At 34.6% G+C, this 24133-nt stretch overlaps 2 protein-coding genes across 2 annotated transcripts; one reads left to right on the top strand and one right to left on the bottom strand.

The window, feature by feature from the left end:
* The first annotated feature begins 1831 nt into the window (after positions 1-1831).
* Positions 1832-9585, top strand: LOC145571851 (putative mitochondrial adenine nucleotide transporter BTL1). The gene is made up of 6 exons (XM_081630887.1): positions 1832-2007; positions 2201-2326; positions 2534-2628; positions 3339-3672; positions 8783-9020; positions 9268-9585. Exons 1-6 carry the CDS (start codon positions 1981-1983, stop codon positions 9516-9518), a joined length of 1071 nt encoding a protein of 356 aa, XP_081487013.1. The 5' UTR covers positions 1832-1980; the 3' UTR covers positions 9519-9585.
* Positions 9586-10171: 586 nt separating this feature from the next.
* LOC145571850 (reticulon-like protein B23) lies at positions 10172-12558 on the bottom strand. Its single transcript, XM_081630886.1, has 4 exons — positions 12312-12558; positions 11763-11904; positions 11228-11297; positions 10172-10416 (listed from the first exon to the last, which is right to left on the bottom strand). The coding sequence occupies exons 1-4, from the start codon at positions 12506-12508 to the stop codon at positions 10307-10309; spliced, it is 519 nt and encodes a 172-aa protein (XP_081487012.1). The 5' UTR covers positions 12509-12558; the 3' UTR covers positions 10172-10306.
* Between the last annotated feature and the right edge of the window lie 11575 nt (positions 12559-24133).

Raw genomic sequence — 24133 nt, 5'->3', positions numbered from 1 at the left:
ACAGTGGAGTTAATTTTTTTTAAGCTGAGAAGAAAAAAAAGGAGATCATCCTCACAAGGAGAAACCCTAATGCATCTGAATACACAATGAGAATTAAACTAGAGTTATTACAAAGAATAATATTCACATTATCGCTAACTAAATGAACCGTATTTTACGCTTCTTAATAGGTACGATAGAGTTGAATAGAAAATTGGTGAAAGTTGTGAGACCACAAGTAGGGGTGGAGTATGTGAAAGTGAAACTCTTTGCCCAAAAATAAATAAAGTCAGAGTGAAATTTTAAAAGTGTTTATAATCATCGTTTTTCATTTAATTTAAAAGTTGAACTATTAATAGCCGAGCCATCAAAATTTTATAACAACGCATGGGAGGAGGGGACCAAGTGACGGTAGTGAAGGAAGGTCCCTGGGAGGAGGTGGCAATAAGAGATATTTTATCTACTCACCATTCACCACTCAATTAATTATTTGGTGATTTTTAATTAGGGTAATGTTATATGTAGCCCTAAGGGCTATATATAAGTATTAAATACATTGGAAATTATATAAAATTAGAAATTCATGACAAAAACACGCAAATCAGTGAGATTAGTGTTTAAATTTTGATGATTATTAACTTTTTACGATTTTCAAGTGTAAATTTAATGCTTATGTAGCCCTAAGAGATATGTATAACATTTTCCTTTTAATTATCCATTGCTAACTACGTGACATTACAATGTTTCTATTTGACTCTCATGACCTCGTGTTCAAAGTTGTTACATACTAAGCTTATAAGCCATATCAATTCTATTTCTTTGTATCCAATCCTCAACAAACATAATATACAATTGACATTTGCAAACCATAAATAGTTTAACTAATTGTAACATTATATAACTAACTTACATTGATGCTCAACGTACTAACAACCCTAACGTCATTATACTCCCATCAATTTTTTCATATATTATATATTTATATAAAGGGGCGGATTTGTGATGATCAAATTGGTGTCTTGAAAAGGTACTTGTAAAGATACTTGTAATTGCTGCTAGTTCAATACATGCTTGCATTGTTTTATCTTCAAAGGTATTTATATTGAATGTAATAAAAAATTTAAAATATAATAGGGCAAACCATGAAGTTCTTCTATTTCTTTCTCACATGTAGGGAGAAAAGGGAATGTTGTTGCCCATAAATTAGCAAATTTAAGTAGAAATTATGTTGAGATGAGGGTGTGGATTGAGGAGGTCCCCCCTTGTGTTGCTATTGGTGTAGCTTGTGACGTTCCTTAATTTCATTCGAAATGAATAATGATGGTTTATTTGGGTTAAAAAAAATAAAGTTGTCCATCAATAGAAGGAACAAAAAAAACAAAAAAGTATTTTAATTCTCTTTACGATTTAAAAAGTACGGTTTTTTTTTTGTTAATACGATATTGTATAATACAAAGTAAGTATGTTTTACCAAACAATCACATTTTGAATCAATCGAAATCAAAGACTCATTCCAAACTCAACTACAAATCAACAATCACCAATTGTAAGTTGTGACTTATCTCATGTTGTACAAGAAATATCTCATGCAAAAAAAATCTAAAAAAGCATCCAACTAAAAAAAAAGTGCAAAAAAGATGCTCATAAATTTCTCATCACCCGTGTCACAATACTGCACAATTTCCAGACTACAGACGTTACTTTCTTACCAGCAACAACAAACCAAAACAACTTAACAAGGGCGCGGCACCTCGTTCAACGTTTTCGGTCCCACTTAATTCCCATAAAATTCGCCAAACTTTTTTTTCCCCCAGATTTTTCAAGATTTTTAAGCCCAACAAAAATAACCCAAACCCATAAACCCTAAAAAAAAAAAAAAACAAATAAAAATAGTTTCTTTGACAGTTCTTCTCAATTTCCCCCCTTTTCGCACCTCTTCAACTCACTGAAGAGGGAGCGACCAACATATTCAATTTTTTCTTTGGTTTCAATTTATTTCAGATGATCCAAAAATCCCCATCTTCTCAGGTATGTCCTACAATCTGTTTCTTTTCCAAAGTTTTGATTTTGATTTTTTTGTCTGTTTTTTTTTGGGGTTTTCTCTGGGTTTATTTATTTATTTTTTCTGGCTGAAATGGGTATTTATAGAATATATTGATGATTTATGGGTTTCTTTTTTAAATTTTTTTTTATGATAATGGGTATAGAATTGAATTTGCAGAATAACAAGCAGTTGGTATTTGGGGATGTCCATGGAGCTGTTTTGCTTCCTAGAGAGATGGAGCTTGAAAAATCCCAAAATTTGGACCTTAAACTTCAAGTTCCTGACATTGGCAAAGCGTTTCAGGTATATTTATTTATTTATGACTTATTTCTTTAGAATTTATTCAATCCTTAAGAGGTTTAATTTGGTTTGGTTGCATATGCATGTGATGAAATTGGACATTGAGTAAGATTTTATCTTCTGTCTATTATGTTGGTACCTCATCATGCATGAATAGATATCTTTCAATGGTTTAGCATTTGACTGAAATGCTGATATAATGTGGCTCAGGATTTTATTGGAACCAGAGAAGTAGGTGAATTTCTTAGTGGTGCTCTTGCAGGGGCAATGACAAAGGCTGTTTTAGCACCTCTTGAAACTATCAGGTTTGCTCTCGTTTCGAATAATCTTCATTGTTTTAATTGCTTTTGGCTTGTATATGTATCTACATTGGTTTTGTTCTTCCTGAATGCAATGTTAAAGGTTGCATGCAAAATTGGCGAAATGTGTTGGAAACTGTTTTGGACATTAATGACAATCTGTGACCTGAAGTTTCTGATTCTTACTTGCATGGTTCATTTCATCTGACATTAGAATTGACCCTCTTTATTAATCATGAAAACTCGTTTGACATGGTCTGGTGTAATAACTGCATGATACCACATGATGCAAATTAAGCTGTCCTGCTCCTGCATGCTGAAACGTAGCTTTCCTGTATTGTCTTTTATTAAAATTGTGATGCCAATCTTCATCTGTTTCTAAGATTGTGTTTGGATTTTTAAATGAACTTGTGTGCATGTAAGCGTGTTGCATGTTTTCGTTAGATATATATTTACTCTGCTTGAAGATTGTAGCAGGATTGTAACTTAGATGCTGTTTATAAGTCCACAACTCGATCTGAATTTATAATTTTTGGCTTGTTGTCCGTAATTTTTGTTATCAGAGATTTTTGACTCATCAGTTTATTTTCTTGATGGGTAGTGTTGAATACTGAGGCAATTGAGTTGTACTTCCTTGGTTGCAATGAGTATTTGCTGTTTCAAATTTTAAGTGTCTAATTTGGCTGTGCTCTGGAACTTTAACATCATGATATCAGGACAAGAATGGTTGTTGGTGTTGGGTCTAGAAGTATACCTGGAAGCTTCATTGAGGTCGTTCAGCAGCATGGGTGGCAAGGTCTCTGGGCAGGAAATACTATTAACATGCTGCGCATAGTCCCTACTCAAGCAATTGAGCTTGGAACATTTGAGTGGGTCAAGCGAACAATGACATCGACCCAAGAGAAATGGATCCGCGATGGAGATCCTAAGCTTCAATTTGGCGACATCACTTTGACCATTCCTCTCTCATGGTTGTCTCCAGTTGGCCTGGCAGGTGCTTCTGCTGGTATTGCTGGCACACTTGCTTGCCATCCTCTGGAAGTTGTTAAGGTATCTAAACTGAAGGCTTGCCGTCTGTTTTATTATCTTCTTTTCTGATCTTTTTATTCGTTTATTGACATAAACGTGAAAAGCCATCATCTTAATTGATAAGCATATTAGAAAGCCACTTCTTTTTTATTCCTCGATTTTATTGGGGGGATATGGTGAAGAATGATGTCGTTCTTGAATACCTGGGGAATTTGTTTGATGTTTTCAATTTGCCACATACCCCCTCCGTTACGAGTTACTCGCAACAAGGGGGAGTTTGCGGGCTCCTAGGAAAAATATTGAAAGCATGATTAATGAAAAATAAGGGCATACACTCACGGCCGTAGCAATGATTTTAGGGGCCCTGTTCCAAATCGAAAAAGGGGCCCTTAATAATGTGAAAATTATACATTTTTTTTAATCTATAATTTAGGCAATACACAATTTTCCTATATATACATTGCAAAATGAAAATGCTTTCATAAAACAATGATAAATTCAATTATGCAAAATTAAATTCGGATATTTTATTCATGTTGATAATAGTAACTAAATACAACTCAAAGCCTTGTAAAAAAAAAATACAACTCAAAGCTCATATCAACTTAAGCTATATTAACTTCTATTTATTTAAAAAGTGATTTTCTTCTAACGCTCTTTGAGTCAAAATCATCAATCAAGTCTTCATATTCCACTTTCTCTAGAAGATCATTCTCAATTGCTCTCATCGCCAATCCATTAAGTCTTTCTTGTAGCATCGTAGAATGAAGATATGACTTCAATAGCTGTAACTTTGAAAAACTCCTTTCTGCAGTTGCAATTGTCACAGGAATAGTCAACAAAATTCTATATGCAATAGTAGCATTAGGAAAACAGCCCACATCATTCAAAAACCTCAAAATATCAAAAGGTCCTTTTATGCCATCATGCAAAATTTCTTTAAACAACTTCAACTCCACAAATAATTCATTTCCATCAATATATGATTGTTCATTTGACATAAGTGCATTTTCAAATTTCAAACAAGAGGACTTCAAACTTAAATCATCCAATGACTTCATCTTTTGAGGAGTGAATAAGAAACCAAAAATACTTTCATATTCCTCAAATTGCTCAAATCTTTGATAAAGAGAACTAATAGCTTGATCAACAATATAAAGGAAGTAATCAACTCTAAATGATTCTAAATGATTCTTCTGGAGATAGAGGAGCATTTGATGAAGTGCTTGGATTCTCATCAAAATGTTTTTTTCTTTTAATTTCACGCTTTTGGAGAAATATAGGATCAATATCCATTTCAATAGCAATTTCCTTAGCCCTACTCAAAGCATCATAAAAACCAGTTTCTCTATACCCCTCAAAAAAAAGAAATTAACCCCCTTATTTTTTTAATAGCCACATCAATAAGCATATCCTTTGATTGTAATAGCTTGCTTATCAAATTAATTGCAAATAGTATTTCATACCAAATTACTATTGCAATTAAAAACTCAAAATCACCAAGCTCATTATTTGCTAAGGATTTAGCTTCACTCTTTATATTGTAATCCTTATCATTGCTATCGGCTACTTGAAGTAAAGCTTCTTGTATATCCGACATTTGAAATCTAATAACCTTAACACTTTCAACACGACTTTCCCAACGAGTAGATGACAAAGACTTAACAATTTGTCCTTTTACATTGTCTTTTAAGATTGGCCATCTCTTAGTAGAAGCTGTAAAAATTGTATATATACGTTGGATGACTCCAAAAAAGTCTCTAGCTTTACTACATGTGTTAGCCATATCACATAATGTCAAGTTTAAACTATGACAACCATAAGGAGTATAAAAGGCATTAGAATTTAAATCCAAAAATTTCTTTTGAACTCCTTGATGTTTTCCTTTCATATTAGATCCATTATCATAGCTTTGTCCTCGCACATCCATTATATCAAGATCAAGATTTTTCAATTCATTTTGTAAAACATCAAAAAGCCCTTGGCCAGTTGTATCATTTACATTCAAAAATCCTAAGAAAGATTCCTCTATGCAAATATCAAAAGTAGAGACATTCACATATCTTAATATCAATGACATTTGCTCTTTATGGCTAGCATCGGGAGTACAATCAAGAATTACCGAGAAATATTTTGCTTGCTTTATTTTTCTAATGATTTCATTTTTTATTGCAGAACCAAGCAAAAGTATTAACTCGTTTTGAATTGTATGACCTAAATAATGAAAGTGAATATCATTATTAGTCATACGGTTGTCATGTTCTTGAATAATTGGGTCAAACTCGGCTAACATTTCAATCAAGCCCAAAAAATTACCATTACTTTTTTGGTATAGTTTCCCATTTGAACCACGAAAGGCTAGATTATGTTTGATAAGAAATTTGACAATTGAAATAATTCTTTGCAATACTTTCTTTCAATGGTCTTTTTCTTTTTCAATTAGCATTTGAGCTGTCTTATTAATAGTTTGATTCTTTTGAAACCTAAGACGCAACTCATACCAAGTAGTCATATTCTTAACATGATCTATGCTTGTCTCATGCTCTTTAAGTCTAAAGCCTACATGCCCCCAATCTAAAAATCCTTCATTTGTCAATTGTCCTCTACCCATTCCTTTTTTAAATATTTTACAGCAAAAACAATAGACTCTATCAAGCTCTTTGGAATAAACAAGCCAATCCCTATCACATTTCTCACCGTTTGATAAAACTCTAGTATACAAGTTAGCCGTAAATCGTCTTGAAGATTTATCTTTAGGACCTTTCACAATAGAATTATCTCTTTTAGGACCATTTTTCACTAATAAATCAATCATTTTAGAATCAAGACCATCCCTAACTCTAGGATCATATATATTAGGCATATAACTAGTTTCACAGTGATCAACATTGTCATTATCAGAAGGCATATCATCAATATTTTCAGAATTATTATCATTCTCAATAGGCACATCATCTAACATTGCAATTAGCACTAGGCAGTAGGCACATCATCAAAAATATCATCCACATCATCAACATTCTCCGCAATAGGCATATCACTAAAAAGATCAACATTAACATTATTAATCTCAATAGGGGCATCAACATTATTATTCTCAATAGGGACATCATCAACGGGCTCAACAAGAGGAACTTGAGGTTCTTTTATAACGAATTTATCAAGAGCACCTTTTTGAGAATTAATTAACACTTCTAATTTTCTCTTTTTATTACGCTTTTCAGACCCAGATTCATACTTTCTAGGAGGCATAATCTCAAAAATAAATTAAAGTATCATATACATGGATTGAAAAAACCTGGAAAGCAGAAGGTTTGTTTCAATCAATTGGAAGAATTGGCGAATTACTCAATCTCGTTGATTTTCAATCTTTGTTCAGAATAATACGACCAATTTCAACCTTCAAAAAATAAAATTGCTTAGATACAGAAGAGTATAAACCAGAAAAAATAAATAAAAAAAAGAAATAAAATTGCTTCAATTGAAACTATCAAAACCAGAAATAATTAAAAAAAAATAAAAAAATTACCTTAAATCGATTGCTTCAATTCGTTACCCTCAAAAGAAAAAAAAAATTGCTTCAAGCCTTCAATTCGTTTTTGATTGTGTATAATTGTATCAATTGGGAAAAGATATATGAAGATGATTGAATAGAAGATAACCCATATATATGGGAAAATAATTACCGTTTGATAACAAAAATTTCAGAAGATTGAAATTGATTTCTTGACTGAATTTTTTTTTCCCCGTTGAAAATCCTTGAATGGGAAAATATGCAATACAATTTTCCATAGAGTTGGTTGATGTAATTATGGAGGAATTTGGAAACTTGGAGAAATTAATATGGAAGGTTGAATAAAGAAGGTTGAATTGATTGAATGAGAATTGGGAAAATGGGAAAATTGATTGAATGCTGCGTTGCTCGCTCCTTGCTGCCTGCTTCTGTTTGGCGTGATTAACAAGAATAATAATTTTTTTTTTAATAATTTTTTTTTATAATAAGAATTGGACAAAATATTTAAAGGGGCCCTGTGCAAGGGGGCACCTTGCACATGGTGTTCTAATAATAAAAAATAATTAAATAAAAAAAAATTAAATAAAAAAAAATAATAAAAAAAAAAAAATTGCATACACTTAAGTATTAATCCAACTTAAAAAAAAATTAAATAAAAAAAACACCACCATGAATTCACGAACAGCCTATCACCACCACCACCACATAGCACCATGAAACCACCCAACACCACCATCTAGCACCACGAAACCACCCAACACCACCACCTAGAACCCCGAACTCAAACCCAGATCCTCAACCCCGAAATCGAACCCACAACCCCAAAAACACGAACCCACAACCCCGAACAAGAACCCACAACCCCAAAAACAAGAACCCAGAACCCCGAACATGAACCCACAACCCCGAACACGAACGCACAACCCCAAAAACCAGAACCCCGAACACAAACCCACAACCTCAAAAACCAGAACCCACAACCCCGAACTCGAACCTAGAACCCCAAAACCCACAACCGACTAACCGACGAAATGGATGTAAATGACAAATTAATGCCTTCTCTATCGTCAATTTAAGCTTTAATTCGTCAAATTTAACCATCAAGAGTTTTCATGGTTAAATTTCACCATAAAACCTTCAAATTTAAGCTTTAGAAACAACAAGAAGAGGAGAGAGAGAAAACCGGCGACAAACAACAATGGGACATCGGCAGTGGTTGCGGTGGAGATTGGGGGAGATGAACAAAGAGAGAGAAATTTCTGGGTAACTAGAGTGGAGATTGGTGGTAGTAGTGGTGGTGGTGGTTGCCCATGAAGATGATGATGAATTGAGATGGAAGGGAAATGATTTTGGTAAAAATGGTTAAGTTAATCAATGTTAAGTTTAAGTTAATAAGGTTAAATTAGTAGTTTAATTAGGATGTTTAAAAAAATAAGTAAGGGTAATGTTGTAAAATCACACTAAAAAACTTACCATAAAAGGAAAGAAAAAAGTTTGTTGCGAGTAATATGTACCGGCCATTTATAGTAATTGTTGCGAGTAATTCGTAACGGAGGGAGTATTATTCTTTGATGTTTTCTCTGTAAATAACATTGGTTGCTGGATTATTTCTGGCAGGATCGATTGACTGTGAGACCTGAGGATTACCCTAATTTAACAGTTGCTCTTGGTAAAATTTACAAAGATGGAGGTGTTCGTGCCTTGTATTCTGGTCTTGCTCCAACCCTTGTGGGGATGCTCCCATATAGCACATGCTATTATTTCATGTATGACAAATTAAAGACGTCTTACTGTGTTGCAAAGGATAAGAAAAAGCTGAACCGTGTTGAGATGCTTTTGCTTGGAGCTGTTTCAGGTGAAACACTAGACTCCATTTTTTTTTATTTTTGTTACATAAATGCTCTTGAGTTATTTTGTGCTTTTCTATTGCTGAGAGATCATTCCATGCCATGATAAGCTAGTTCTTATATTATTTTTTTTAGATGATAGGCATTTATGTGGTTAATCACTTTGTTCAGTCTTGCTTTGTATGATATATATTTATGTTAGGCGACTCCAAATTATTTTGGGACTAAGGCTTTATTGTTGTTGTATTTTGGTAGGTCTTACAGCAAGTACAATTAGCTTTCCCCTTGAGGTTGCTCGGAAAAGGTTGATGGTTGGAGCACTACAAGGCAAATGCCCTCCAAATATGGCTGCAGCACTTGCAGAAGTAATTCGGGAAGAAGGTGTAATGGGGCTTTATAGAGGTTGGGGAGCAAGTACTTTGAAAGTCATGCCAAACTCAGGCATCACCTGGATGTTTTATGAAGCCTGGAAAGACATATTACTACTTGAAAGACGCCATTTATAAGCATCTTAAAAACCTTCGTCCCCTGTTTTAAGAGGAGATGATATATGATAATGTTCTTTTGCTTCAATTAGAATTTTGCTCATTGGCCCTCTATTACAACCATAATGAGAGGCTGTGTATCATTTAAAAGGAGAGAAATCTAATTATCTAGGTTCTTTAGGATTTAGGAGTTCGAAGCACATTGACTGAGTTATTAATCTTGTGTCGGCTTAAACTTTGTTAATTAATGAAGAAATTCTGTGAAACTACTCTAATTACTAAGTATGTTTCTTGAAGCACAATTACCCGTGGCCTACCTCACCATGTTTGGGGGATAAATTCCTCTTGTTTGCCATTTAAAGTTTAAACTTCATTAGTGTTGAGCTTCGTTTGTCACTGTCGTACATAGTTCAAATGTATTGACATCATCAGTGAAGACATTTCAATTCAGTTGCAGAATTAGCATGTTGTGATAAATTTGTGAAATACAGTTGGAATAACCATGATTTCCTCCAAATCTAATTAGCTTTGTGACTTGTGAGCATTGAAAACACATATGGATTATGGAGTATGAACACTTCTCGCTTTGTTCCAAAATAAACGAAGGCATTTATTTCATAAACACAATCAATTTAACAATTGCTACCATTTACCAAAATTGTGACACATACAACTAAAACTGAATGAAAGCTACAATTAGTACACCAGTAATTGGTACTCCGTACCATATATATAATATTCATATACAGGTATAGCAGAGGGGTATTGTTGGTGTTGTATACAGGAATATCAGACCTGTTGTATACATACTAATCCTGTATTTCTACTGCACTCTCTCTTCTTGCTAAATACTGAGATAGTCGACTACTGAGTGGCAGTGAGCTCTCGACAAACATGTAGAGGCAAAATAAACACAAACCTGAATGAAAATAGCACCATAAGTTAGCTACGTAATAAACGTGATCTGGATGTAACCAATACAAACACAATGGTAAGGGTGACCAGTATTTAGTCAAAGCACTAACATAATCAACAAGGAAGAGCAGGGGAAAAAAGTACTCCGTAATGAGTTGACGACTAGGGAAAAATGAGTAGCATATACCATGTACATTGTACAATCCTTTAGCACACAGAATAGAGATTAAAAAGATGATTAAAAATGTAAGTTGATTTGTGCTAGTATGACATGTAATCATTCTCTAAGCCTCAAACCAAACAAGCACATATTCTGATCTTAAAAAGCCTAAAATCAGTCTGTAGAATGTGACCAAATGAAACCCAAGTATTGGACTCTGAATGGAGTAAGCAACCCAAGTGGGTGCAAGTCATCAAAAGTAAAACTACAATCAAGGGCATAAAGAAAGCATGATGAAAGACCACCCAATGATGTTACATAGCCAGGGCTGAGAAAGCAATTTCAAAGACCAGACTGAGGGCAGTGAAATTTGCAAAAATACATCCCAAATACCTACCTGAATGGTCTAATGAAACTGAAAAGTATAACCAGCCAGGAAGCCAGTGATGATGCAAATAGCAATATCAATTTATTAGAAACTTACGACTACTGCGTATTTAATAGAAAACACCAGAACATCAGATGTTCATTTTCAAATAAACAATGCAGAGTCACTCTTTAATTTGAAACTTGCAACAAACAACACACATTAACTTGCATAAAAATTTACCAATTGAAGCACATAATACATAAGGAAACGGGTAAAGGAAGGTACCAGCATAAGCAACTGTCACCCCAGAGACGATCCTTCCCAGAACTGACAGAAAGTAGAGACTGACAACCACCTGCAAGACACACAAGACGATTATGAAGTACCAATCTGTGACACCAAATTCTTCTCTAAACATCCATATCAGATCACAGTTCACGAACGTGGCAACTAATACTAGGGCCATAACATGGACAAGACAGATTTATTAGAGTAACTTGAAGATACAGCTTCCATAACAACATTTACTATGACTGAAAACAACAAAACATAACATATAACATGTTATATGAGTGAAATTGATCTTTCCATATTTCCAAGGGCACAGGTATGTTCTGGTATCACACCGTTAATGTCATAAGATTCGCAATCATAATTAGAACAAGACTATTAAATGAGAATGCACATCCCATTTTTTGCCCCACTATTGACAAATGCTGAGAAACACAAGCAATAAGAAAACATCATACCATACATATCAATGTGAATCAGCATAACCAAGAAGAAGGCCAAGAGGCACATATGACTAAGAATTATATACCCGAACAAAGAGCCTCTTATCATGACCTGTAGCCGCGACTCGAAGAACAGACTCAGCAGCCCCAACAGTATTAGCCAAACACGCAAAAATACTGTTGGCAGTGTCTTGTGAAATCTGCCATTCTAATGGATCAACTGGCACCCTGCATTTGCATAGAGTACAATACAATTAAAATACAATCCAAACCCAAAATTAATACACTTTCAACAGTTCTTTTCCCGAAATTCCACTGCATATCACAAAAAATTAAAATCAAAAACCCAATTCTTCAATTCAAATATAAACTTGCCAAAAAATATTAAAATTATGAAGATCAACTACAAGAAAACTAAAAAGATCAACATTAAAGCAGAAAAATTAAACAAAATTAAACCCCACATGATCTCCCTCATTAATAAGAAACCAAAGCCCAAAAAAAAAATCTCAAAATGGTAATTCAAAAAAAAAAAAACAGTTAAAATAACAATCAAAATTGGGGAAAACAACAAAAACCCAACAAGAAAAAAATGGGGAAACCACAAAATTAATCAAAAAGAAGAAATCACATACGAAATGTTGAAATGGCGGAAGAGGAGGCCAAGAATGGCGAGAGAGCAGAGAATAACGAGGAAGACATCGGAAAGAAGAGAGAGAAAACTGGAATTGCGGAAACAACAATGGTAATAAATCAATGTTCCGCTAATTAGCAAAACAATAGCTTTTCCTCCTTGTTGGCCTTGATGTTGCTGCACATCGTCGTCTTCCATTTTTCTCTAACCTTGATCAAATTCGGGGGTTTTTCAGTTTTGACAGTTTCTTTCTGGTGAGGTTTGCCAGTTAAGGGGTATTTTAGCACTTTTACTTTGCTTTAAAGTTGCCTTCGTAAATTGGCTTAAAATAATTTCAACTATTAGCGGTGGGTGTAAAATAATAAGAACTCAGATATTTGTTTTCAACGGTACCACCTTTTGTAATATATGTGCAAAATGATACACCAACTATCGTGGAAGGTATCTCGAGCAATATTTTTTCCATATTTATTATATCTTTTTATACTATTAATCATTAATTTATTTTCCAAAATACATAATTTTTTTTTATTTAGGAAATTTTAGAAAATAACACCACAAAAAAAACCCAAATTTTGATTATAACACCACAAAAAAATAAGTTTTTATTATAACACCACAAAAAAACTAAAAAAAATTGATTTCACCACCAGTTATTAACGCCATCCAAATAACCATTACGGAGCCCCATATTGTACACGTGTCAGTTATCTATTGGATTAAAAAATAATTTTTTTTTTAAAAAGAAAAACCCTAAACTCTTAACTCAACCACCACCTTCACCACCAGCGCCGGTTCTCCCTAGCCCACCGTCGTCGCCCTAACGCGCACTGCCGACTCCCCTTAGCCAACCAACGAAACCAGGCCAACCAGCCTAGCCGACCACCTGAACCCCGCACCACATTGTACCCTGCCTCAGCCCCGATTCGATTTGGTTTGGGCGCGGGTTAGGGTTCATGTGACAGTGACGGTGAGGGTGAGGGATGTAAAGCGGTAATTGGGTTTGGCTGTGGATTGGAGTGTCGGCGACAGATCTGGGTAAGGGAGGGGATTTCGGTGATGTTGCTGAGGTAGGTGGTGGTGGCGTGATATTGCGGTGGCAGGAGAGTTCTCTGACGCCTTGGGTTTGCGATGTAGGGTGGTTTGCGTCGTCGTGGTGGGCTGATTTTCGTCGGTTTGGGGTGGGGGCTGGGGGTGTCGACGGGCATCAGCCAATGCTAGAGTGTCGGCGGCTAGGCAGGTGGCTCCGGCGGTGGGGCTGGCTGGGTTAGGGGATAGATTTTTTTTTAAAAAAAAAATTTCTTTTTTTTTTAATTGTTTAAACCAGTAAATTATTGACACGTGTCAATTATGGGCCCCACCAACGGTTTATTTGGATGGAAAAGTTAAATGGTGGTGAAATCAAATTTTTTAGTTTTTTTGTGGTGTTATAATAAAAACTTTTTTTTTGTGGTGTTATAATCAAAATTTGGGTTTTTTTTGTGGTGTTATTTTCTAAAATTTCCTTTTATTTACAATAACAAATTATTTTTGACATGACACACACTTTAAAAGAGATATTAGACTAGAAAAAAGGACGAATTTATCAACAAAATTTACCACCAATAAGAAGAAAGTGTTATGTTTAAAAAATGAAGAAGAAAGTGTTAAATTGCTACGATTAAAAATTGTAACATAATTTGTCCGCTTACGTAGTCTAATAATTTTTTTCAAATAGCTTAGCATGTCAAAAGGTGTGTTGTAAGTATAAAAACAAAGAAAACATTATGTTAATTTTGGCATTCAATACATTTTTTGAACTAATTATATCAATATAATATGCATTAAAATACCCTATTAACTTTTGTATGATAGTGTAAATTTTTTTTTTCATTAGTGAAATCAATTTACTAGCCTAACAAAGGGGTGGAGTATTATTAATTTGGGAGGATGAAGTTATTAACATAAAATGTTTTTTTGAAAACAAATACTTTAATATTAAAAAATAATAATAAAAATAATATAATAATGAATACAAACGGAATATTCCTTTAAATGTCTTCTTTGGTGACTGGGGTACCATTTTGCACATATAGTACAAAAGGTTGTGTTCTTGATAGCAAATAGTTGAGGTTGTCTTATTTTGCACACACCGTTAATAGTTGGTATTATTTTAAGTCAATTTCCCAAAAAAAAAACCGAATTTTAAAGGCAAGTAAATTTGTGGAAATTTTGACATTTGCTACCAGAGGAAACACCTCGCTTCACATTTGCTACCCGTTTAATTTTTTTTTTTTACTTTGCTCCCACCTAAATCAAATTTTGTTAAAAATCACTACCACTTGGATTCCGTTAAGTTTATTCTGATTCCGTTAAGCTTATTCAAAAAAAAAAAAAAACCACCCTTAAAACACCTTGCTTCTCCCGTTAGCCACCCTCCCCCTGCCGGCGCCACCCTCCCCATGGTCCTCCACCTCGCCGCCGGAAAACTCCACAAAAACCGCTCTTCCTCCTTCTCCTTCACCCACATTCTCCACCAAACAACACCTCGACGTTACCGCACCAAACAATACATTCTCCACTCTCGTTACGGTTTAATGTTTTTGAGATTTGCAATTTGCTCAGTTGGGGTTTTTGGCTGGGATCGAGGCGGGTTTTCGAGGGGAGGGGGCTGCGAACAGGGCTGGGATCGAGGCGGGTTTTCGAGGGGAGGGGGTTGCGAATTTGGGTTCGATTGATGCGGCTTCTCTGATTGGTTGTGGAGCTGGCAGCGTTGCTGTTGTGTGCGGTGGCTGGGATTGGTTGTGGTGGTTGTTGGTGTCGATTGGTGGTGATGCGAGGGAACAGGGGAAAGGGGCAGCGAAAGAGTTGGTAATTGATGGTGGTTTGAGCGGCTGAGGAAAGGAAAAAGGAGCAGGGGAGTTGTTTGGGTGGCTGGAGTCGCGACAAGGGATTAGGCAGCTGATGGGTGGGGAAGGAGTGGTGGCTGGACGGTGGTTGCGTGGTGGTTGCGGTGGGTTTAATGTTGAACAGTGGCGGTGGATTGGACAGCTGGTGGGTGGGAAGGAGTGGTGGCTGGACGGTGGTTGGGTGGTGGTAACGGAAATACTAACGGTGTAAGACAAGTGATAGTGATTTTTAAGAAACTCTGATTTAGGTGGTAGCAAAGTAAAAAAAAAAATTTAAACCGGTAGCAAATGTGAAGCGAGGTGTTTTTCCTAGTAGCAAATGTCAAAATTTCCTAAATTTGTTATCAAAGTTATTTTTTTTTTGACATTAGAGTACAATTCTCAATTTTTATTGCTTCACTTAGGGCCTGCTCTCTTCAGATTATTTTCAGTTCAGTTCAGTTCAGCTCCAATAAGTTCAGTTCTTAATTTCCTTCTCTCATAAAATATTGAGTTCAGTTCAGTTCAGCTTCAATAAGTTCAGTTCAGTTCAGCTTAATTTAGCCAATCAGAACAGACTACGCGTGTCAAAATTAGTTTTCAGTTTACCACGAAAATGTTTGTGAAAATATTGATAGGAATATATCGTACTTCCTCCGTTCTATTAATTTTGCAACAACAATGAAATTACACGTCCCAAAACACATTTTATATGCTAAATATCTATAATTGTGTAAGAGTAAAAATTATAAAAAGTTGACATTGTGAAAATATTTTATGAGACGAATCCAACAAGATTCCACATGACTATATTTTACTTAACGTATAAATCATATTATATGGTCAAATAAGGGTAATGAATAACGCAAAACGTCCATTATTGCAATATTAATAGAACGAAGTACAAGTGATGTACTTTCTTTGTTACTTGTTATTGAAATGTGGGAACTTGGAAAGTTACATACACATCCCAATTCCCAAGAAGTCAATCTAACTAGATTAAAATACTACAATTTTTTTTTTTTTTTTGAAACAACCCCAAAGGGCGAGACTAAACCATTAAATCAACTGAACCAAGTTCGATTACACGAGACGGAAAGACATCACTCTACAAACGGCAACCAACCTCCCATGGTTGAAGGTGAGCCAATTCATGTGCAACTTTGTTCCCTCCTCTTCTCACAAAAGACCAGCATACTCTAGAAAAATTAGAACAAAAAACCAAAATATCTTCTATAACAATTTTGGTTATGTATTAATCACAAAATGTGGTTGAAAAATACAGAGTAATGTATGGGTGAATCAAACGTGTAATCGAAGCCATATTTAGACAATGTTTGAATAAAAAAATTAAAAAGAAAAAAAAAAGAATATTTCACCTTAAGTATATCATATGAAAGGATGGAAGGATCTATAATAGGTTCATTTTCTGAAAACATTGTTTAATGTAAGAGATTCCATCACTCTCAACTTCTCAAGTCTCACGTCTCAATTATTTATCCTCCCAATACAAATACGAAGTATATAAATTTATTTCCTAATTAAAGTGCTAAAGATATAGGATAAACTTTGACGGCCACTTAAAATTCGAGATAACTTAGGATTGAGGAGTGTATATATTAACAAGTCTTTGTTAAAATTCCTGTTATTCTTATTTGCAATTGCCCTAAAAATTACCCGTTAGATCGAAAAACTTCTCCACTCTAAACTTTGACCCAAAAAAAAACAAAAACAAAACAGAAGATGAGAATCTCTACGATTGTTTTGGTTCTTCTTTTGCAGTTTCAGCTTCTCGAAATTACTACCAACTGCTCCAATCTAGGTAACAAATACAGTATTTACTACTTCATTCGTATCTGTTTCCTTTAATTTATTATTTAATTTGTTATTCTTGTTGCAATTAAGATTTTCTTTACATGAATTTGCTGCAAATTTATGATACAACAACATTTTTCTTTACAATTATGGTGTTCTCAGTTTTAGAGGGTACGTATGGAAGATGTTCAAAGAAACTTGTTACGGAGTACAACCCTAGTTTGTGAATAGCTCTATAATAGTTAACACCTGTCAATCAAACAAGATCCAGAAATATATAATAATGTATATATATATCCTATATTGGTCGCAATAGTAAAGATGTAAATTGAATTATCTACCTTACCGTTAAAATTTTTTTCTTACCATAATTTTTTTTTCTCTACTATTAGTTTACTTTTCACACATATACGGAGTATATACATCGCGTGCATTAATATACGGGTATATTCTAGTTTGCCATGGAGTAATTATATGTATAAATGTATAATAATCGCTAGGATGTACGTACAAATCTTCTTCGTCCTAGAGTATAGTGTAATTTATGTTGCATTGTTAGTGAAATATTAAATGTATAGAATATACAAACAATTTCAAAACAAAACATGTACAAGTGTTACAATGATGGTATGATGTAAAAAGAGTGCGTGGAACCACTGCATCTTTTTTTGAATTAAGATTACAATCATGTAATCTGATTAACCATTCCCATTATTGTTAGTTTATCAAATAAATTTTAATTGTTATTGCATTATATATGTCAAACAGGAATGCAGGAAGAACATAACAACATGAAGGTTGTGGAAAATAAGCAGGTGTATATTGCAGCACTCCGTGAGATTGGAGGTAGGGGATTAACAGGTAGTCACGCCAGTAGGGGTGGTCACGGTCTTGGCGAAGGAGCCTCAACACCTAAGGATGAAGTTGCAGCCGTAGGTGGACTTGTCCGAAACTGTAAATTTGTTGATGTAGATGTTGTTGCTGGAGAAGGAGCTGCAATCGCGGCTGGAGAAGGAGCCGCGGCTGCAGGAGAAGCTGCAGAAGGGGCTGATACTGCTGCCAATACGGCTGCTGCCACTGCGGCTGCTGCTACAGCTTCCGTGGCCAGTGAAGCAAGATCAATTAGTCCAAATGCACCCTTTGGGCTCTCTCTTTGTCTAATTTTAGCATCCTGTGGATTGTTATTGCTTACTGACTTTTAGATTTAAGCCTAGATATTACTATACTAGCATGTGCTGACTAATAAGTTGATTTTTTTTTTGTCGTTAATGATTTTACAAATGATGAAAATAATCTTAAGACTTGAAATTGTTCCTAAGAAATTAACATTCATTAACGCTTTATATATTACGGGTGAATATACAAATACTGAATACAAGCCCTCCTCACGAGGGGAATTCCTAATGTAACGTAGAAATTAGAATAGGTTCCATGATTGAAAGTTATTTCTGGACCAATTAAGGGCATGTTCACATTTACTGAGCTGAACTGTACTGAATTGATTGGAGTTGAACTAAACTGAATAGAGTAGAAATGAATATTTTATGAGAGAATGAAATTAGGAGCTGAACGGATTGGAGCTGAGCTGAAATAAACCAAACCGAACTGAAATTAAGCTAGAGTGAACATGCCTTAAGTATACTCTCAGTTTTTCTATTTTGTAAATTTTTTAAAAGGTATCTCATTTTGAATTTTGCACAAATTTATATGTACCACTTTGACTATTATTTATACTTTATATAGAAGTATAAGATTAATATAGACATATGGGTACTTATTAGTTGGATGAAAAAGGATTGTCCACGATCCACGATGACATTCACAAAGAGACATCAATCGAATAATGGTTAGGCAAGAGATTAGAACCCATGACCTTTGATAGAAAAGACATCTTCCAAAGCTTGAACATAATAATGTACTTTGTATTCTATTTAAACAAAATCTTAACTTGATCTTTTTTTTTTTTTTCCTTGAAGGGCATGGCCCTACTAGGACACAAGGTGGCTCTGCCACTGTACACTTCAGATGGCAGAAGGTATATATGTACTTCCAATCGATGATCTCATCTTAATGAATTCAATTCCAATATTATTATTATTAGGAAAAATTCATATTTACTACCAGCAAAAGCACCACGTATCAGATTTACTACCTGTTTTAAAAAATATTTTATATTACTACCACCATAATTCCCTAACTGTAGTCTGTAGAAATAACTACTAGTGACTAACCCCGTTACTCTTTCTGCTTGAGGGGCCCACAACAACGGCTAGTTGTCACCATTCAACCACCTTGCAGCCCACCCGTCCCCTCAACTGCCACCCCCTCCCCCCGTCGGCGCCGGCGCGACCCCACCACATCCCCCCTGCCGGCGCGACCCCACTCCCTCCCTTTCCCCCACCTACGCAGACAACCCCCCTCCCTTTTCCCGTTGTTGCTGCTCCGACCCCCACCCCGTACCGGAAACCACTCCCTTTCCCTTTCCTCCACCGGAAATCGCCCCCCTCCCTATCCCCACACCGAAATCGACCCTCTCCCCTTCCCTTACCTTTCGGCCATCCCTAATTCTAAACCACCAGCCCCAAACCACCCTAAACGAGGGTTTCGATTTCGGTGGTTTGGGGCTGGTGGTTTATGATTTCGAATTCGATTTCGAATTTTAGGGTTTCGATTGGCTGGTGGTTTGGTGGTTTGGGGCTGGTGGTCAGGGCAACAAGAAGGGGAAAGGGGTTCGTTGGCTGCGTAGGGGTGGGGGAAAGGTCGGGGCGCCGCCGATGAAGAATTTGGTGGAACTTCGCGGCGGAGGTGACGTTTTAGCAACGGGCGGGTGGTGCACCGACCACGAGGTTAGGGGTGGTTGGCAGGAGGGGAAATGGAGGAGGTGGGGTTCGCCGATTTCGGGGAAACAGTTGGCCGCCAGCAAGGGGAGGGGGAGGGTGGCTGACGCCGGGAAGGGGAGGGGAGGTGTTTTAATTTTTTTTTTTATATAATTTAAATTATTATTTAATGAAACATGGGGTCCACTTAACGGATTCTGTTAAGTGGTAGCAATATATACAGTTAGGAAATTTGCGTGGTAGTAATTTAAAATATTTTTTTAAACAGGTAGTAAATGTGACACGGGGTGTTTTCGCTGGTAGTAAATGTCAATTTTTCCTTATTATTATTATCTAGAAAATCTAGACGTTAATATTAAAGATGACGATAAGGCAATCTATTAATTGTCTCCCTTCCGCCTTCATATGAGCACTTCAAGGAGATTAATTGTCTTTCTTCCGCCTTCATATGAGCACTTCAAGGAGATCATGCTATATGGCAACAATGGTCCTCTATCTTTTGAAGATGTTAAATCAAATTTACTTTTAAAAGAAAACTTTAACATTGAAATATTGATGAAATGCTGAAGGTTTATATTCCATGTAAGAGAGAGATCACACTGAATAAATAGTACCAGTAATTAATGAATCCAAAGATTTTTTGCAAAGATTGTAATAAGTCGAATGAGCACGATGTTTCTGATTGCTTAAAGTTAAATAAAAAACTAAAAAAGAGAAGAAACAAGAAAAAGGCTAAGGAAATTGCATAAGTCGTTTTTGGTAAGATAGAATCGATGATATTCTTTTGGTTACTTCACAAAAAAAAAAAAAAAAAAGTAAAATTCCTGATTGGGTGCTTGATTCCGATTGTTCCTAACATATTTGTTGTTCACAAAAGGATCTCTTTATCGATTATTGATTTATTGCTTGGTAAAGAATAGATATGTTTCGATGGGCAAAATCATTGCAAAGTTCATGGCACTTACTTCATTCGAATCAAAAGACGTGATAATAAGATCGAGACTTTATCTAATGTTCAATATGTTCCTGATTTAAAGCATATAATCATCTCGTCTCTAGGCACTCTTAATAATTCTAAATATTTCTAATGGTGCAAGATATCAGCTCAAGGTAGAGTCCTCAAATTACAAAGGTGCTCATGACATTATGAAGACGATCAAACATATAAGTTTCTATGTAGTCTTCTACTATATTATGGCTTATTCATTCACATCATATCCAAGTCGTTATCATACATATATGTACATTTCACAATATTCTAATATCAATTTATCGCCAAGTTTTACGGGTGACATGTCCACTTAATACCCCTTTGGGTTCTTACGACAAGCACACATAAAATTTGGTCTAAGATAAGATTGTTAGGTGTAGCCCAAATTTTATAAGCCCATTATTTTAGTGGTGTACCTGTGCATATCTAGAAGCTTTCGAAAAAATCAAGCTAGGTTCGCTGAACCTTTTTAAAAAATTCTTGAACTTGGAAGTAATAAATAAGAGATATGGTTCTTGAAAATTCCAGAATATTATAAATACAAAAACGATGAAGGGATTAGGGAAGGAATATTCTAGCCATTTTTTTCAACTTCCATCGTCAGCTATAAATATTGGTGATGGACATTCAATCAATATATACACACAAGAATCCAAACCTATAGAATTAAGTCCTAATATATTTGTTTACTAGTTCCCTCCTATTTTCATATAGTAGATAGTAGATTATTTCATCAATGCTCGTCATTTGTGGGTTATTTTGCCTCAATTTTGATCACATTAGCTAGACAGATAACGTGCATTCCCTACTCATCAATTCTATTATTAATTACTCTATCCAAACCCTATAATGTAGAGCATTTATAAAATAATCTTGAACAAATTCTAAAAATAAATAATAATAATAATAATAATAATAATAATAATAATAATAATAAAAAGAATGTCAGCTCATAATTTCCGATAGTTTTAAAACCATCGGAGATTTTTTTCAATGGTTTGTAACAAATTTAATTAGATGGCCGTTCCAAAATAGAGAGAATAATATAGGATGGTCATGAAAAACATTTTGAAACATTTCTTTTTGGTAACTTTTCTGATGGCTTTATAAGCAAAAGCCGTCAAAAATTTATTGTACCTATTTTTTTAATTATAAACACAAACCCCTCACGGTTTTAGCCAGTTTTTCTTTTGACTTAGGTGGCAGATACCAAGTTTTTGTTACACCACAAAAAGTAACAGCACGCAAATCGAGACATTTTTAACACGCATATGAGACATTTGCGTTATTTTTTTGCTAGTTTCGAAGTTAATTTGGATTCTTAAGGACTAACATGACTCCCAAAACTTTAACCGAACAATTTTCGACACGCAAATCGAGACATTAGATGTTTAAAAGGGGTATTATAGTCTTTTCCTTAAATTATTTTAACTTAATGAAATACTTTTTAACGGTGTTAGTCACGGTTGGGAAAAAGACCAAACCATGGGTGTACGATGGGAAGGCAAAAATTTAGGAGTGCATCAATGGGAAAAGTCAAAACCACAGGTGTACCAATGGCAATTTTCCTAAAATAATCCTCCAATAAAAGTTGATAAACTCCCATTTATAACTACTTATCGATTATATATATGGATCAAATTCAAAAAATAGATAAAAAAATAACAATTCTAGATAAAATATAACAATCTTAATCTTTGACCGAATTTCTACAACAATATATACTTCGTACTAAGCATTTATAAATCATCCAATACGGCCTAAAATGCGTTCAATTGTCGATTAATTGATCAAATTCCAAAAGTAGATCAAATACGTACGTATTTGCCTCGTTATATTGAAATTTGAAGGTGTTCTCAATTTTTTGGTTCTGAAAATGTAATGTACGAGATTATAATAAATACAATGTACGACGTATATATGGAGTAGAAATTGATATTCACTTTTCTCCCAGTGTATAAATTGATTTGATCGATTCACTGTTATGAAGTTGTACTCTTAAACCTAATTAACTAGATACATTACAGGATACCATGGAAAATAATTGTAGATTGATTTTCCTCGTTAAAGAAAGAAGGTATGGTAAAAATAATTATGATTCGTGTCTAAAATCAGTGAGAGAACCAATGTTCTTCTGGTGGTAGCGACCCTTATAAACATTGTAAGATTATAAAAGGGGATATTAATAAAATATACATTGAGACGACGCAAATAATGAACCCACATGAATATGTTTTATCGGTAGCTATAAATCACAAAAGCTAGTCAAAGTGAAATTTGTGAATGGTGCAATAGTCAAACAGTGTCAACTGAAAAAAAGAGGTACGTAGTACACAAAAACACTTGTACTTTTATAAATAATGCATCCACAGACGAGTACTAGCTATACTCTTGCATTTGTTTTACACGTATCATTGGAAACATTGCAATGCGCGCGGAGTGGCTTGCCCTTTCTTGATGTTTATATTGGGTTGTATTTAAACTCTTCACGACATTGGAAACATCTTTGCAATTATTCAACAGTACAATATTGCAAAAAATCTACAAACTTAATTAGGAATAGATTAAACATAGTTAAAAAATCATAGAGCACATATTATATACTAACATGCAATTTATTACCATTGCATATGCATATAATAATGGAAAAGTTTTCTAGAGCATTTACTATTTGCATGTGTATACTCTCACCCAACCTAGTAATTACTCTACATAAATTATATGGGATTAACTATATGAACCTAAAAAAGCGTTTCCTAAAAAAAAATGAAACTAAAAAAGAGAAACAATTACACCCAACTCGCATAAACAATAACATCCAGGCAATAAGAGAAAATACAGTAATTAGCTTGCATTTTCAACTTTCTTCCAAAAACGTGAATTTCACTATGCAGTAGAAAAAGCTTTATACAACCCCAATTGTAGCCTTTAAACCCTTGATAATTCCCTTGACTTCATTCTTATTTTTTTTCCATTTTTCACTGTAGTCAGTTTGATTTCCTTTCTTCCTTGTACATCTAATTCGGCAAAATCATCATATTCATTTCATTGGTCTCAATGCCATTTAAACACAATTATGTATAAATCTTTAATTTTGACCCTCACAAAAAAATAACTTTTTGCTTATCCAACTGATAAAGTCGTCATGAAATTAAACTATAACCTCCATTAAATATCAAACATTTTAAATTTTATTATTTCACTTTCTATTTAATTTAATTAATTGAGTAGAAGGATCTTTCAAATTCATCCATCTAATAGAGTCATCTTATTAATTCGATCATGAGAGGTGAACTTTAAATTTACCTATTAT

This window comes from Chenopodium album, chromosome 12, assembly GCF_948465745.1.
Source record: "Chenopodium album chromosome 12, dcCheAlbu1.1, whole genome shotgun sequence".
NCBI classification, from domain to species: Eukaryota; Viridiplantae; Streptophyta; class Magnoliopsida; order Caryophyllales; family Amaranthaceae; genus Chenopodium; species Chenopodium album.
This window is presented reverse-complemented; position numbering and strand designations above follow the sequence as displayed.

Bases quoted from the DNA above. Each gene is read 5' to 3' on its own strand.
- LOC145571851 (XM_081630887.1), top strand. From the start codon at position 1,981: ATGATCCAAAAATCCCCATCTTCTCAG. The intron at 3,673-8,782 runs GTATCTAAACTG...TATTTCTGGCAG, and splicing joins ATCCTCTGGAAGTTGTTAAG to GATCGATTGACTGTGAGACC. The intron at 9,021-9,267 runs GTGAAACACTAG...GTATTTTGGTAG, and splicing joins TTTGCTTGGAGCTGTTTCAG to GTCTTACAGCAAGTACAATT.
- LOC145571850 (XM_081630886.1), bottom strand. From the start codon at position 12,508: ATGGAAGACGACGATGTGCAGCAACATCAAGGCCAACAAGGAGGAAAA. The intron at 11,905-12,311 runs GTATGTGATTTC...ATGCAAATGCAG, and splicing joins TTCCGCCATTTCAACATTTC to GGTGCCAGTTGATCCATTAG. The intron at 11,298-11,762 runs GTATATAATTCT...TGTGTCTTGCAG, and splicing joins ATAAGAGGCTCTTTGTTCGG to GTGGTTGTCAGTCTCTACTT.